Here is a 17,769-nt window from a genome sequence, read left to right on the forward strand (position 1 = left end):
TTACTATTATTATTATTATTATTATTATTATTATTATTATTATTATTATTATTATTATTATTATTATTATTATTATTATTATTATTATTATTATTATTATTATTTCAAAAATTGACCTAAGAAGTCTTTTCCTCCAGTGCAGAAGTCTTCAACCATTGTTTCTTCAGGAAAAGTGGACAAAGAACACTGAAATGCCTCTTTCCAGAAATCCCTAGAAAAACCATTTTCCTGTTCAGATGTCAGAAGCCTGTGCTGAAGGAACTCATGGAATCCCAGCACTTCCTCACTGTGGATTGCAAAAGAGAGTGCACCATGCAGGAAGTCAATAGGCCAGCTTTGTTGAAAAGACATTGATATCAAATCCATCTGGGCTATGAAAATCCATACTTTGGTTTTCATTGGGATCTCTTCAAATTCAGAGATATGAAGCATTGCCCTTAAAACCACCATTGATTGAATTTCTCCATGTACAACGACTAATATTAGCAGTGGCTTCCATCATGATCCTAGTAGTTTTCTCTCCTTTCACAACCATTTCAGTGATTTCGGTTGAAAAATGTACTTGTGGAAATGTTTCTATAAAATCAAAGCAGGTACCTGTGTGGGCAAACATGGGGAGCTGATTTTCTACAAATATCACCCCACTGTCATCATTAATGAAAATCACTCCAATCCACAACCGCTGAAAATAGAGCAATAGCTAAAGAACCCCTTTGTATTGTTGGTTGATGTCTGAAAATATCTGGCAAAGGAAAACTCTTTGGTCTAGGTCCCTCATTACAGGTGAGGACCCAAATGCCACCTAAGAATGCAGCAAAAAATAAAGAAGGATGTCTAAGTTATTCTTTGAATAAAATTAATTTGAGTACTTTGACCATTTCTGAATTTCTAGGAATGTCCCCAAGGATTGTTTTTCAGTTCAGACTTCAATCAAATTAAGTAATAATTTGGGATTTTTGAGTACAGTGGATTTGTATTTACTTATTGAGAAACAACAATTAACCAGTGGAACAACCTGCCTCCAGAAGTGGTGAATGCTCCAACACTGGAAGTTTTTAAGAAGAGACTGGACAGCCATTTGTCTGAAATGGTATAGGGTTTCCTGCCTGAGCAGGGGGTTGGACTAGATGACCTCCAAGGTCCCTTCCAACTTTATTATTATTATTATTATTATTATTATTANAATAATAATAATAATAATAATAATAATAATAATAATAATAATAATAATAATAATAAAGTTGGAAGGGACCTTGGAGGTTTTCTAGTCCAATCCCTTTCTCAAGCAGGAAACCCTATACTATTTCAGACAAACGGTTGTCCAGTCTCTTCTTAATCCAGTCTCTTTATGCTATTTATAACTTTGAATGATCTTTATGTTAATGTTCCCATACATTCTGAAGGTCATACTATCCAGGTTAGACCCTTTGTAATGTAACATATCCTGAAGTTAAAAACAACAACAACACTACAATTTTGATTCATTGTTTAGAGCACTAGACCCCAGTTCTTGGACAGAATCTGCATCCATATCTGACAGCTACAAGAAACTGGAAGCATGGTCAAAATATTCTACTCCATTCCTAGTAAGAAATGTGTAGGTTTTCTTAACTGTTATATGCATATATTAACCTTTGAACGTGCAAAGTCTCTGAAATACATACGTTATTTGCTTTTAAATTTAAGCTACATGAGTAGGACAATGGAAGCTCCAAGGTACAGGAAATATAGGAGATGCATGAACGATTTGTTCATTATTTTGGCTCATAAGCCAGTATCATCAATAAAGAGTAATAGCCGTCCCTTTAGTGAAGTTTACTGTTCAAAGAAAGCCTGCCATTTTTAGTTCCATCATATATTTCTCATGGGATCAAAGCCATATTGCAAAAGCATTCCTTGCTTAAGTGTATTGTATGAGGACAACTCACCTGTGAAATCTTGTAGATGCACAAGATGGTTGCCATGAAGAGACACACATCATCATTAGGTCCCACAATAACCACTACTATACTAGCCTGTACATCACACTTGTAGTTAGGGATAAACTTTCCCTGTGTGGAGAGAAGTTCCAGTGAATCATGGTAAGTCCACTTGGCTTGGAAATTGCTATTCAACACATGGAAACCCAGTGTGGCATTTGGCAAGATCATTACATTTTAATTAATTGTTTCTATAGCAAATTGCAAGGCTAGCATATGCTGGTAGTTCTGAGTTATTACACTGCAATGAGAAAATTGTCTTATAAATTACATCTTGCAATCTAAACAAATGATTGTCTCTGCATTCAACAAATTTATTTTCTGTTCCTAAAAATAAATATTTAATAATAATACAAAAGGGTAAAAATAATTATTTTTTCTTTATTCATTCCATTTATTTAGTACCTTACCTAACTCTTTATTACATGATCCCCTATAGCAATGATGGCGAACCTTTTAGAGACCGAGTGCCCAAACTGCAACCCAAAACCCACTTATGTATTGTTGGGTGCTGGGTGGGTGTGGCCCAGTGGGTGGGTGTTGCCCATTGGGTAGGTGTGGCCCATTGCGTGGGCATGGCTGTAGTGGGAATGGCAGACTGGTTGGGACTAAAAAGTTCAATCAATCAATTCCAACTTTGCGAAATCTTTTTTTTCCTGCGAGAAGTTGAAATTGATTGAGTGATTGAACCTTTTTTTTTTTTTGCACACGGCGGCGGAAGCCTAAAGCGGAAAGGTTTTATAAAACCCAGCTGAAGGCCTAAGACTGGGGCGACAGTGCACGTGCCCGCAGAGAGGGCTCTGCGTGCCAGCTGTGGCACCTGTGCCATAGGTTCGCCATCATGGCCCTATAGATTATTTCTTTCTGCTTATCTCAAAGTAGAAATTTTCTTCAAACTTTCTAGATGATTTGTCTCTTAGACAGATTTAACCATAAAATGATGTCATCTACTCTGAGGTAAGCAGATAGTAAACAGATGTCATCACTCTTTTGAGTCCTATAGAATCTTGAATTTAATCCTTCTTTTTTATTAGACCATATGTAGTTCTTTGCCTTTTTATACTAATCACTTATAAAAAGTATTGGAATGAATTGAAAAATAAAATTCAGTTTGGATAATATGTTTATTTCAATGGCAAAAACCAAGACAATTCAGTTGTTCTCTTCCCCCTTTCCTATCCCCAAAAAATGAATCTGGAGAAATCTACTGTGACTGTATTAAGAATAGGAGCAATTCTTTGTTCCCACCTTCTTAATTATCATTTCAGAGAAGCTGACATATTTTGTAATGGACTGAATATGTAAATATTAAAGCTATGAATTTCACTTCCTCAACGCAGGTAGAGTGAAGACTATCAAATGATTAAATTTCTCCCATCTTTAACAAGTCTTTTAAGTAAAGTCTCAAATATGAATCCCTTTGCAAAAACCTCTGAGCTCAAAAGAGCCAAGGAATTTGAAAACTCCAAAGAATAGCATGCTGGTTCAAATAGGGATGCTTGGTTGCAAAACAAACAAAAAACCAAAAATCATAGCATTAGATAAATTCTCACTAAATATTAAATCCTACTAAATACTCCCTTTAAGTTATTAATATCTTAAAAGTCAGTATCAATTTTGCCTTAACATGGTAGTACAGTGAATTAGAATGAAGATTACAAATAGCTTTAACTGTGCTAATAACTAAAAAAAAAGAAATACAATTTTATTTATATTTCAGTGAATAGATTCAGAAATATTTATCTCTGAAAACTGAAAAAAAATCAAAGCCTTATTTCAATAAATCATTTTTCTGTTAGGTTTAACAAGCATCTGAAAAGGAACTGAATGAGCCCTTTTAGTGTGATCCCTTTTGAACTCTGGATTTTTGTTTGAAGAGGAAGTTTTGGGACAATTTAGTTAGATTTGTTATCATCTTTATAATAGGCATACAATTCAAACAATAATGCAATAGTGTCCCCCCCCCCCATCCAGAGAAACTAACATGACTTGAGCATTAGAAAAGAGCTTGCAGGAATGCAATGTGGTGGCATCTCAGGAGAAAACATGAAAGGCCTTACATGATATTATCAGACACGTCAAAAGCGTGATTTCTTTCAAAAGTTGCTGGAATGGAAAACACAATGGTTAAGTCACCAGAATGGTAATGCTTGTGAAGAATAGAAAGAGGGAGGCTTATAGGGCATTTCACAGGGAAACTGCTACAGACTTCTTCACATACCAGTATCACCAATATTGATGTCAGAAACATCACCATCTTGAATGAAGACCTTTCTGCAAGATCTCCTGTCACACATTCCTTCTTGTTAACTAAGATATGTTGGCTTGAAAAAGCTTGTGGTATGTCTGGCTTTAAGAATAAATATAATCAAACAGCTTTTGTATTTTATTCTATAATCTAATAAATTATACATTTTTAAAAAAAAAAGCCACTGTCCTAGGCAAAACCCAGAGATTCAGCAGTAAAGATGGCACCCCAAAATCAGCTGATGAGAGAATGCCAGAGACAACAGCAGACATGGGAGGGAATCAAGCAGAGAAAATACAATGACAAGTTAAAACCCTACATATGATGTATCATAAAGAGATAGGTGAGGTGGCTGACACTGGGAAATCCTATCAGTGGCTGGAAAGAGCTTGACTAAAAGACATCACTAAGGCATTCATCATAGCAGCACAAGACCCAAGATACAGACTGTGCAGAGTCCAACACATAGTGGCAGATGTAAGATGCAGGCAGGAACAGCATATTCTAAATAGCATAATCAAGTAGCTGACCTTGTGTGCAGGAATATCTGTACAATATATGGGCTAGTCCCTCCCAAGACCATAAAAGACACTCTACAGTGGGTTATGGAGAATAATCGGGCTAAGAACCTGTTGGACTTCCAGATCCAGATAGAATGGTAGGTTTTAGCTAATCAACTAGAGATCATGGAAATGAAAAGGAGAAAAAGACAGAGGTAGTGATAGATGTAATAGCACAAAAGACAGCAGTATCAGGAAGAAGTATGAGAAGCTGAAAAACTACTAGGGCCTGAAGGAGCATGACAGACAATGTGGAAAGTGAAAGGCAAAGTACCCAGTGGTGGTAGGAATACTAAGGACTGTGACTCTTGTGATCACACACAGATATAGATACACATACATCTCTAGCTGGCTGACAAATCGTACTCAACAAGGACAATCAACCAGTGGAACAGCTTGCCTCCAGAAATTGTGGGCACTCCATCACTGGAATTTTTTAAGAAGAGACTGGACAATCACCTGTCTGAAATGGTATAGGTTCTCCTGCTTGAGCAGGGGGCTGGACTAGAAGACCTCCAGGGTCCTTTCCAGCTCTATTCTATTCTATTCTATTCTATTCTATTCTATTCTATTCTATTCTATTCTATTCTATTCTATTCTATTAACACAAACATATCAAATACCTGGCTAAAGCTTTATTTACTAATTCAGAAGGATTAGGGGTCATCCAACTTTACATTCATGTGTAGTTTTTTAGGCTTAGCTTTTGTTTCTTGTTTAGATCAGATCTCCAGATAATGATAAAACATTTGGGGAAAAAGATGCAAATCAGTATCCCAACACTGGAGGCTATGATAGAGAAAATCTCCACAGCAACCATATATTTTCCCTTGGTGCTCAGGTATGTTGGAACAAAGGACAACCAGACAGTGCAGAAGACCAACATGCTGAAAGTGATAAACTTGGCTTCATTGAAAGCATCAGGCAATTTCCTTGCTAGGAAAGCCAGTGTGAAGCTAATAAAGGCAAGGAAACCCAGGTAGCCCAAGACACAGTAGAACATGTAGTTGGATCCTTCATTGCACTCCAGAACTATTTCTTCTGCCATTGAACTCATGTTAGCATCAGGGAATGGGGGAGATGTTATCAGCCACACAGTGCATATAATCCCTTGAACAAAGGAGCAGCCAAATACTACAGACATGGCAAGTTTTCCCCCCACCCACTTGATGATCTTGGTCCCAGGCTTGGTGGCCATAAAAGCCAGAACCACAATGATAGTTTTGGCTAAAATACAAGACATGGCCACTGAGAAGACAACTCCAAAAGCTGTTTGACGAAGGACACATGTCATCTTGGATGGTTGACCAATAAATAGCAAAGCACAAAGAAAAGATAATAAGAGAGCAACAAGGAGAATGTAGGTCAGATTCTGGTTATTGGCTTTAACTAGAGGAGTATCCTGATGTTTAATAAAAATCCAGAAGATTACAGCTGTAATGAAAGAACAGAAAATAGCACAGCTGGCTAAAATGGTTCCTAAAAGTTCTCCATACATCAAAAATGTTAATGCTTTTGGGAGACACAGATCTTGGCTATTGTTTGAGTACTGATCTTCTGAACAATGAAAACAGTCATCTATATCTGGAAAAGAAATGATTAGTTTAGGAGGTTCTGAAATCTTTTCAGATGTGAACGACAGTCATCAAATGATAATTATTAAGTTAGAATTTGAAAACCAAATAATGTTCTATAATTTGCATAAAAGTCTATAATCAGAAATTATTAATAAGGCAGGACATATGTTGCATTTCAAGTAAATGGAATTCCTAAATAACCCTGAATATGTTTCTACAAAACAAAATAAAACAAAACAAAATTATTGTATTTGCTTTTTGTATATCAAAAAGTAGTCATGATGCATCCATGGTTTGTGAACTGGGAGTATTTGGAGCTGGAATTTCTAACTGGAATTTTATTTTCTAATTTGTTTGTGTAGCTTTCTAGCTTGAAGTCTCACTTGGACTGTTGAAAATCACACAGGCACACAAAAATCACTAATTGACAACTGGAGTTCATGGAGACAGAGCCTAGAATTAGTACTACTGCAAATGATAGCAGTGTTCCAATATCTCAGGGGTTGCCACAAAGAAGAGGGAGTGAAGCTATTCTCCAAAGCGCCTGAAGGCAGGACAAGAAGCAACAGATGGAAACTAACCAAAGAGAGAAGCAACCTAGAACTAAGGAGAAACTTCCTGACAGTTAGAACAATTAATCAGTGGAACAACCTGCCTCCAGAAGTTGTGAATGCTTCTTTCTGGCAACCCCTGTAAGCTGTTCTGAGTAAAGCTGTTTTGACTAAAGTTGCCTTTGCAATTGACCATTGGTGTTTTTGTCAATGGTGTTTAAGTGGTGCTCCAGTTGTTTTGGGATTGCACACAAGTCACCTATTATTATTGGTATATACAGTATATTATATAGTCACCTATTTTCCTGGTAAGCAGAATCTATTAATATCATCTCATGGATGGAGGGAATGATGCATTGCTAGTATTTTTGTGGTCTTCCTATTCAGGACTTTTAATTCTGTTTAAGTCCAGTTCACTATTCTAGCTGTATATGTGATTGGGTTCTTGTGAGTCTTTGAGCTTTCTTCTGTTCCTGCAGACATTTCATTACCAAGCTGAGTAGCATTATCACTCCATGGGAGATAAAGTTTATTGATTGCTTCTAGAGTAAATATGTGGTTTACAGCTCCCCATGCATTGACAATGTTACCTAGCTTGGTAATGAAACATCTGCATCAGACAACCCATCAGAGATTCTATTTCTGTTTTTTTTAATACCATGATATTCCTTGATGAATTAAAACATCAAGATCATCATCTATTTTTGGATAATAAGAGAAGAAATGCCTTTGAGTATTACTGTCAGCAGTTCTTTCAGCTTTCTATATAGCATCTCTTACCTTCCTGGTTAGCAATCTTCCCATCAGGACATCGAAGACAATCATAGCAGCAAAATGGCTTTGATTCAATCTTTTTCTTACTGTATCCTGGGCGGCACTTGTTATTACATAGAGAAAGTGGCTGGATCTGTCCATTAAGAAAAGAGAGAATGCTTTTGATTGTACCTACATTTTTTATTTCCATCTTGATTTATTTGTTACGCTTTCTTGTGGCAAACCAGAAATACAGGCTCCCTCCTAGGACCTCAGCAACAAGATCAGAGTCATGCCCAAATAACCTTCCTCATTTACATAATCCAATCAGATATTTCTGTACTAAAAGAAGTCCCCCTTAATTTGGTCACTCACTAGATAAAAGAAAAATTATAATGAGGACTCAGGCTTTGCAAGCACTTAGCAGCAGACCCACTAAGGAAATTGCAACAGTGGAGTTGGGTGAAAATTCAGAGACCTTCCAGTTTTAGATTAAGAATATGGACCTAAATCTACTATCATTCATTAGCATGGACAGACCATTTCCAAACACTGGTTTCTCCTTAGCAATAGCTTTCCTGCCCCCATAAAATAAAAATAATTTGATCCACCCTCTGTGGTCCTGGATAACCACCAGCAAATCAGAGCCCAACAATTTCCTGCTCCCCAAGTCACAACTCCTATCAAAGTCTTTACCCTTCTTTTGTTCCTGTTCCCATTGCTCTTATGAACTGGAACCAAATGATCATGGCTTGTAATAAGGTGTGATCTTTTCCTTCAATGTTTTGCTAAGCCTTTGAATGTACACTACTTTATATTGCCACAATCAGAGTAGCTTCTAGTGGTTTGCAATGAAAATATCTACTAAGTACAGGTAGTCCTTATTTTATTGAGCCCAACATTTATAAACTAAATATAGGATAATAAACTAAAATCAGGAAAACAAGACAGGAAAAAAACATAGTATAAATCACTATGAAAGATTTCATTTAAAATGTCCCAAAACATTCTGGGACAGGATGTTCTACACATTGGGAACCACTATAGAAAACAGTCTCTCTGTATTCCTCTGACATAACAGATTGGAAAAAATATTTTTGTGTCTTTTTATTCCATTGTTTTCCCTTATTTGGAACAAAACATTTTGTAAAAGTGGCAGAATAATCTTTAGATGCTTGACTATGATACTCCACGTCAGTAACTTATTTTAATATGTCAGAGTTGCCATATATAAAAGGAAAAACAAGCAGATATAAATGGATATTGTTGAACTCCTAGTGAGCTTTCTATTATCTCTTAAGACTTTGTGTAATCTTTGTGAAATTATTTTATCTGTTAAACTGTTTAACCTTTAGAATAAAAAGTTATTCTAAACTTTTTAATTATCTTTATTCCTTGGTATTTGATCTTTGGACAACACATACAAATTATGTATGTGACTTATGGAATCCCAAGCTATCTTTTTACCAAATTCACATATGCCACCATGCTTTTTCATATATTCACATCTCTCCATATACACAATGACTCCTGACCTAGGCAATATATGGGAGTAGAAAAAAGCCTTGGAGGGTTTTATTTCTGAATGTAAATGGAAGGTGGGATGTTGGATCTGTAAACATGTCTAACAATGAAATAATTATGGAAAATAATTTAAATTGCAATTGTACCATACCTGATTAAATCTCCTAGGCCACACAATAGATTCTTCAGGAGAAGAAAACATTATTTCTTGAGAATCCATGCCATTGATTCCACCAATTCTGACTCTCACAAAAGACTGATTTGGAAATACAATCCAGTTCATAATATCAAATCCAACCTCCAACTCTCCATTCTGATTGAAGGAAACTTTTTCCCCTGCACTGTTATTGAAAGACACCCTTCTTACAAACTGATTGAGCTATTTTTTAAAAAAGAAGAAAAATCAGAAAGAGTACAGTAAACATTCCAGTACATTAAAAATAATGTCTCCTCCTCTTTGTCTTCTTTGGAACAATAATCACTTCTAAGACAGAATAAAACATATAACAAGCAGCACAAATTAATAAAAGATCTACATCCATGAAGAATAATTGAATGAAAACTGAATAAAAAAGCTCCTGATTTCCAATTTATTTCAGGAAACATTAAAATGATTAGTTTCAATCATATTTTGTTAAGGAGAATAATTTGTATTATATTCAGCAGTGAAGCTTTAAATATCTCAATTTTCTATATATTAAAAAAACAAAGTCAGCATTTCCTTGAAGATAAGTTCAGCTCCTTATGAATATCATTGTTTCTTTTTGTAGAAGGTAATATAGAAATTATTATACATTATTTGAATGTATAATTCATTCAAATGAATGATAAGTTCCATAGATAAGGTTTTAATGATAGATAAAGTGAAAAGAAAGAGAAGAAGACCAGCAGCAAGATTTATGAACTCAGTTACAGTAAATACAACAATGACACATGATCAATCAAATAAAGAATCTTGGTGGTGCAATGATTAAAGTGCAGTATTGCAGGCAAACTCTGTCCACAGTCTGGAGTTTGATCTTGACATGGCTCAAGAATGACTCAAACTTCCATCCTTCCAAGGTCAATAAAATAAAGAGCCAGATTGTTCAGGCAATATGCAAATAATGTTTCTACATTGTAAGCTAACCAGAGAGTGTTGTAAAGCGCTATGTAGCACTATGTAAGCTATTGCTATTAATATAGAAGCTATTTTTCAAGTTCCTGATCAGTGTACAATACCTATTTTTGTTTTCTTATTTTTATCCCGCCTTTATTATTTTTATAAATAAGTCCAGGCAGAGGACAAACATACATAATACAACTTCCTCCTTTTCTTTTCTTTTTTTTACCGACAACAACCCTGTGAGATGAGTTGGGCTGACCCAAGATCACCCAGCTGGCTTTCTTTTCTAAGGAAGACTGGAACTCACTGTCTCCTGATTCCTAGACCAAACTGGCTTTTCCTAGGAATTCCTGTCCAATCCCTTTTTTGAGTTCAGCTAAGGATAAATACATATTTCAATTTCATTCTAGCATTAAGTGGTACTCATTTTCTTCATTCTCTTTTTTTTAAAGAATTTCATTTCAAAGAATTTGGAACTTAGTAATTCCTGGGAATTGTGGCATATTAGTAATGGGAAGTGCAATTCATCTCACATGATGACAGTGTGGTGTGCTTATTTAATTATATAAGGTGGAATGAAATAAATCTTCAAAACCCCACACAATCACAATTTTAGAGTTACACTTAGAAAGAACCTTATCTCTAGATAAATGTTCATATCTAGGCTTTAAAAAATCTTAGTAGAATAGCATCCTCCCCAATCTCTGCAATTTACAGTTTCCTTGCTTAGAACTTTACCTTCCATGGATGTTGTTTCAGAAGGTTGAGCTTGGCTTCACAATCTCCTGCTTGGTATCTGAATATGGATGCCTGGATGTCTTGCAAAGCATATGCCACTGCAAAGACGGCATTGTAGACACTGTAGCTGTGGCTAGTCATGTCCATTTCAAATACAGATGAAGGAAGATTTTCCAGTTTTTCTTCACCAGTGCAGATGGCTGCATCTTTTCCCCCATTCATGGAGTTGGAGAATGCACATTCAAATGCATTTTTCCAGAAGAGCTTGATAATGGCATCTTCTTTTTTCATGTTAGGCTTTCTCATCTGAAGAAATTCCCGGAATCCCAAAACCTCCCTTGAGTGAATTGCAAAGGAGAGAGCACCATGGAGGAAGTCTATGTCATCATTCCTTTGGAAAGGAAGTGATGTGAAATGCATCTGAGCTGTCAACACCCACACTTTAATATTTGCCAATAATGGTATATCTTCCACTTGGGATATGGTGGGAATTATCCTCAAAATGATCATATCTTCAGCTTCACCATGGATTAATACTATATTGGCAGAACTTCTTATAACAGCTTTGAATGTTTCAATCCCAGCTTCCACAGAAGAGAAAATATTATTAGAATAAGTAATTGCTGGCAAAGTTTCAATAAAAGCAAAACAAATGCCATTCAGGGAAAACATGGGAACCACATTTTGTACAAATTTTTCACCATTCTCACAATTTGTATAGACCATCCCTATCCAAGTCCACTGGAAGTGGAGCATCAGTTGAAGAATTCCACTGTATTGGTGGTGCACATTTGGGAACATCTGTTGGTATAAAACAACTTGTGTTTTTTCATTTATCTCTGGAGGTGAGCCATAGATGAACTGAAGAAATAGATGGAAAAATGGGATGGGGATTTTTTTTTTAATTTTATGAAGAAAATATTAGAGGAAAAAATGCTCAGGAATTAAAAATTAAGAATTAATTGTGATTTCAAACTTCCCTCCAAGCCATAGTTTACATGTGAATTTAGAAAATATTAAGGAAAGTGCTGTAGTTGAGATGCTATGAATTATCTATTTTTCAATGGGAAGAAATAAACAGAAGGTATCTAGATTTTCATTATTTGTTGAAATAATCAGCCAGTTCCTGCATAAGTAGGGCTGCTTTGGTGCAATTGATCAAATGGTAATCTTTCCATCAGATCATCCTTTCATTTCATAGAACAGCTATATCTGCATTTTACTAATAAAGCAGAACTTACATTGTACCCTCTAGTATCAAATGTGATATATGCTGAAAAATAAAATTACCTTCAGAAATAACAAACTAGCTCAACTGGCTCTGCTCACAGCTTGTTCTAGTATATTCACCAACAACAACATTTTTATGGTCTAAGATGAAACAATTCATGGATATGATTAATATCCTGTGAATTTTATCTGGTTTCTTTTTCTACAATTCAGTTTACAAAGGACATTTTTCTTCTTCTTCTCCTTACATGTTTTCATTTATTTTATCTTCCTTTTTAAAGAGCAAGTACTGTCTTTTAAATTAAAATAACAACAGTGACAACAATCATAACCACTGAAATTTAAGCAAAGGTGAAAATAAGGGAATATCAATTAAGACAGACTATTAGAGGCCTCAGCAGCTCTAACCCTAAAAAAGTGGTTGCATATCAAACAAACCTACTAAATAGTATGTAACTAATTAAGTCAAGCAAAATAAATAGCTTAAGACTTTGCAGGATCCAATAGATCAATTTATTCCTTAACCCTCTCACCCTTCCTTCATCCCATGAGAAGCACCCCACTACTGGAAGGAAGACATAAGAAACTTCAAAAGTGCCTGTTTTCCATGTAGCCATTGTACCTGTGTCATCCTGTAGAGGGACAGGATGGTGCTCATGTGAACTCCAACTGCAGATGTTGGTCCCCCAATGACAGCTATTGGTCGTTTCTTCATATCACACTTGTAGTTAGGAATGAATCTCTCCTTGCTAGAGAACAATTCTAATGAGGCACGATAAGTCCATGTCGCAGTAAAATAACTGTTATAGATATGGAAGCCCAGGGTGTAATTGGGTAAAATGTGGGGATTATCATCGATCTCCTTGACTGCAAACTGCAAAGCTAGGAATTGCTGATAGATTGGTGTCATCTCTCTGAAAGGAAGATTATATATTCTTTCACATTGTTCAAGATATGACATTTAATAGACCGAAAGGTGCTTTTTCAGGAGGAAACTGGACTTTCTTGTTTTTCTTGAAGACATTTCTCTTCTCATCCAAGAAGCTTCTTCAGCTCTGACTGGATGGTGGAGAATGGAAGCATTTATATTCTTTGCAGACAGCTGGTATATTTGCATTCTTTTAGAGAATTGCAGAAAACATTGCAGATTACAGGAACCATTTGTGATTCAGTTTGAGAGGCAGATGACACAGATTCATCCCTAACAGCCTGTGCCTGTTTTCAACAGTGAAGGGACACGGGGCAGAAAACATCCTGCAGCCAAGAAGGCTCCACATCCATTTGCACCACTCAGGTGACCTTGAGGACACAGGTAAACCTCCAAAAGGCCTTAACAACTCTCTAAAAGAAGGCAAATGACAAATTGTTTGCAAGGAATATAAATCTTTCCATTCCCTACCATCCAGTTAGAGCTGAACAAGCTTCTTAGATTAGAAGTGAAGTGTCTTCAAAGAAAAACAAGAAAGTCTAGTTGCCTCCTAAAAAAGGACCGTTGGGTCAACCATGATCTGGATGATTGAGAATCTCCATTGACATTTAATAGAGTTTATTGCAACATGTTGTAAAGTACATAAAATATGTACTTCACCTGGATATTTCTCACCAGTTTTTACAAGCCCAGTACTCTAAATATATTATAAATATATTAGTTAAAAGAATGATTTATGTCCCTCTCCAATATATTATTATGACGTTGGAGTCTGAAATATTTGAAATCAATGATATTGAAGCACATACCTTCACAATGTTTTTTGCAATTTCTTAAAATATTTTTCTTTTTCATTTTTCTGCTCACTACTATGAAAACACAATTTACCCAAACTTTTTAATTTCATCTCTTCAGTTTTTAATTTTATCCTTACCATTATTACAGTAAAATATGGAAACATGTAAGTAAGATATTTGATAAAGGAGCCAGTCTTTTTTAAAACCCTATGAAAATTAGCCCAAATGTCTTTGAACATAGGTTTGCACTGCATAAAATATAATTTATTATCTATATTATCCCCCCCCCCCTTTGAAAGTCATTCTTGGACCCACAAAATGTTAATGTGAGGGGAAGTCACACCTCAATAAATACACATTATACATAATCTTTTCATCTCATTATATAGAATATTATTCGTTGCCTATGAGGAAACTATCTGAGGTAAGATTACAAATGAATAAATATCTCTGTGTTTCAAATAAAATTACAGGATTTCATCAAAAAGATTACTAGATGGTGCTTCGCTGAAGTCCATCGATGTATAGAATATGTAGATCTTAGACAAAATGCCAACAACAATTAAGTCTCCAGGTTCATAGTGCTGGTGAAGAAAGGGCAGAGGCTCACTTATGCTGCATTTAGCATTAGAAATCATGCACACCACTCGGGGTAAAAGCACTATAATTAATGCTTCAAATGCCATGATCCTGAATGAAGCAGTTCGTTCTTTAAGCCAATTCATCCCACTCAGGGCTGTATTTTATTAAAGGTCCCTATGTAGGCACAAATGTCAAAATTCAGAATTATAACTATCTTTAACCCCAGTTTAGAATATCACCTTGTGTTTATCACCTTTTAATTTTGTTGTATTGCTTTTCTGTGTTTGTGGTTCTTGCAACTCATTTGAGGTCTATGGGGAATTCAGAAATTGTCATGCTCAAATGGGTAATTGTAGGGAAAGAACCACTAGCTGGAAACCTATAGATAAAACAAAATCATGAATAGAAAAATCCTTTGGATATTTCCCAACAAATATCTTTTATTCTCCAAGGCGCCTGAAGGCAGGATGAGAAGCAACTGATGGAAACTGATCAAGGAGAGAAGCAACTTAGAACTAAGGAGAAACTTCCTGACAGTTAGAACAATTAATCAATGGAACAACCTGCCTCCAGAAGCGGTGAATGCTCCAACACTGGAAGTTTTTAAGAAGAGACTGGACAGCCATTTGTCTGAAATGGTATAGGGTTCCTGCCTGAGCAGGGGGTTGGACTAGATGACCTCCAAGGTCCCTTCCAACTTTATTATTATTATTATTATTATTATTATTATTATTATTATTATTATTATTATTATTATTATTATTATTATTATTATTATTATTATTATTATTATTATTATTATTATTATTAATTATTATTATTATTATTATTATTATTATTTTGTTTTTCAGAGAAGAAGGTGATCATTGTACCTATCTGATTGGGTACAAGAATTCTCTTGGAATTAAGAGATGGCACTGAAATAAAACTAATTAAATTAGTAATTACAGTTGAAATATTACCATTTTTAACAAAAAGCTCAAGAAACAAGAAAGGAACAAGAAGTTAAGAGAGAAATGTAACACTGTAACGTTTCTTCAGTATCTGTTTCTCTGAGTTACAAAGTAGGTTCTCTGTGTATTGTGGGAAGAATAAGTTTAAAATTACATTGGATGTATTGGCATGCATATTTTAATGTTATAGAAAAATCTGGAGATCAGACTCTTAATATTAAATTTTAAAATTAATTATTTTATCAAATTGTTTAATGCTATTTTAATTTGTAATATTAAGGCTTACCAAAGTAAGAAGTATAATAATTTTGAATGTAGATCAATAATGTTTAAATTTTCTTCCCAAAATATACTTCAACAAGGACATGGACATATGCTGGTCCCTGTTAATACTGTGTTTCCACAAAAATAAGACCAGGTCTTATATTTTTTGGGGGGGACCAAAAGACCCATTAGGGCTTATTTTCAGGGGATGTTTATGGCCACCTGCCCGCTCCTTCCCACTGTCTGCTTGCCTGCAGTCACAATGGCTTACAGGGCTTCCCAGGGCAGACACTCAGAAGGTGAGGAGAGTGCCAGCGGAACTTGCCTTCAGGTGAGGAGGAGAGCGTTGCAGACAGGCAGGGGAAGCTGAAGGACTGGGCAGCGCATGCCTCCACTGCCGCCTCCCTCCATCTGCCACACTCTTTCCTTTTGAAAGCAGATGAAGTTTCCAGTCTCTGTCATTTCTCCATCTGGGCAAAAAGTGTTTGGGTGTGTATGGCATTCTTGGAAATGGAGCAAATTGCTCCATTTCCAAGCATTCCATAGGTGCTCAAACACTTTTTGCCTAGAGGGAGACTGGAAGCTTTGTCTGCTTGCAAATGGGTACTCTGTTTCCAAGCACCGTATTTGTAAGCAAACGAAGCTTCCAGTCTCCTCCTGGGCGAAAAGTACACGGGGGAGCCAGGTAGAGGCAGAGGTTGGGGGGGGAAGGCAGGCAATCTGGACATGCTGTAGCACTGCCTGGCTTGTGTGAGGTTCATGTGGTGGCACCAGCAGCAGGCGGAGGCAGAGGCATGGGGAGGAGGCAGGCAATCCTGATATGTTACCCACTCCATCCCACAGTCTCTCAGCTTGCCTGCAGCCATGCCAAGGTAGGCAGCCATGCAGTGCATCAGGATTGCCTGTCTCAACCCCATGCATCTGTCTCTACACTCAGACTTACCTGTGCTGTGCCAAGAGTCTGACGGGCTGCGGCTGCTACCGGATACCGTCGGCCCCCCCACACTTGCTACCTCTTGTGCTGGCCACGTCCACTGTCCCAGGCTTATTTTTGGGGGTAGGGCTTATATTAAGTCCACCCCAAAAATTAGGCTATGGATGAATTTCTGGGTAGGTCTTATTTTCAGGAAAACATGGTATTATAGGGGAGGAATGGCCCAACCAGCAGTCTTTGCTCTGGTGGGTGCTGCAGGTTCAATGCTCTCTGTTCTCCTATTTAACATTTACATGAAGTTGCTCAGGTTGAGGTATCATCAGTTGTTGCCTTTTTGTTCCCAATTATGTATCCCCATCCAGTTTCTGTCTTGGTGCCTGGAGTTTGTGAGACTCTGGATGAGGCAACAACAGACTTCAGCAAAAGTCCTAATAATCCAAGTGGATTTGGGTTTTTAGATTCTCTGGCTCTGGGAACCTTCCATCTCTTGTTCTGAATGGCTCCAGACACATCCTATGCACACTCTGGGGATCCACCTGGACTTGTGGCTCCTGTTTGATGAGCAGGTGGCAGTTGTGCTTCGTGTTTTGTACCAATTATGTCTATTCCTGGACTGGGAGGCTCTGCTCATGGTCATTTATGCCTTAGTCACTTCCTCAATGAATTACCGCAATGCTATCTATATCTTTGGAAAGTATAAACATTTTCAGCTCATGCCACTTGGACAGTTGTGGGTGGACGGTTATGGGTGCAAGTCATTTAGGACATGTGAAACTTATGCTACATAAGCTGATGATTAAGTGCTGCTGCTTGTCAACTGATAACAGAAAAGTTATCATTTTTTTCAGATAGATGGTTGAAAGGAACCAAATAACGCTGACATAGATTGTCTTTCATGTAATTAACAAATTTTATTTGATTTCAGTTTTAGAGTAGGAGATTATATAATGAGAACACATGAACCAAGCTTTATAAAATATAATAAGTTTACTTGAAAATGAAATATCTTTAATGCAATCTATTTATTTACATCTAATGTTAAATTC

General features: G+C 36.4%; 2 protein-coding genes across 2 annotated transcripts in view; both read right to left on the minus strand.

The window, feature by feature from the left end:
* LOC114922715 (vomeronasal type-2 receptor 26-like) overlaps positions 1 to 4,276 on the minus strand; it is a 19,797-nt gene extending 15,521 nt beyond the window's left edge. The window contains exon 1 of the mRNA XM_029284549.1: positions 4,201 to 4,276. Coding sequence (XP_029140382.1) covers positions 4,201 to 4,276 — 76 coding nt within the window. The remainder of the gene's footprint in view (positions 1 to 4,200) is intronic.
* A 1,190-nt stretch (positions 4,277 to 5,466) lies between these two features.
* On the minus strand, positions 5,467 to 14,676 carry LOC107289508 (vomeronasal type-2 receptor 26-like). Its single transcript, XM_029284550.1, has 6 exons — positions 14,462 to 14,676; positions 12,888 to 13,065; positions 11,036 to 11,896; positions 9,344 to 9,571; positions 7,696 to 7,822; positions 5,467 to 6,371 (listed from the first exon to the last, which is right to left on the minus strand). The coding sequence occupies exons 1-6, from the start codon at positions 14,674 to 14,676 to the stop codon at positions 5,467 to 5,469; spliced, it is 2,514 nt and encodes an 837-aa protein (XP_029140383.1).
* Between the last annotated feature and the right edge of the window lie 3,093 nt (positions 14,677 to 17,769).

Source organism: Protobothrops mucrosquamatus, unplaced genomic scaffold, assembly GCF_001527695.2.
Source record: "Protobothrops mucrosquamatus isolate PMUCROS unplaced genomic scaffold, P.Mucros_1.0 scaffold711, whole genome shotgun sequence".
NCBI classification, from domain to species: Eukaryota; Metazoa; Chordata; class Lepidosauria; order Squamata; family Viperidae; genus Protobothrops; species Protobothrops mucrosquamatus.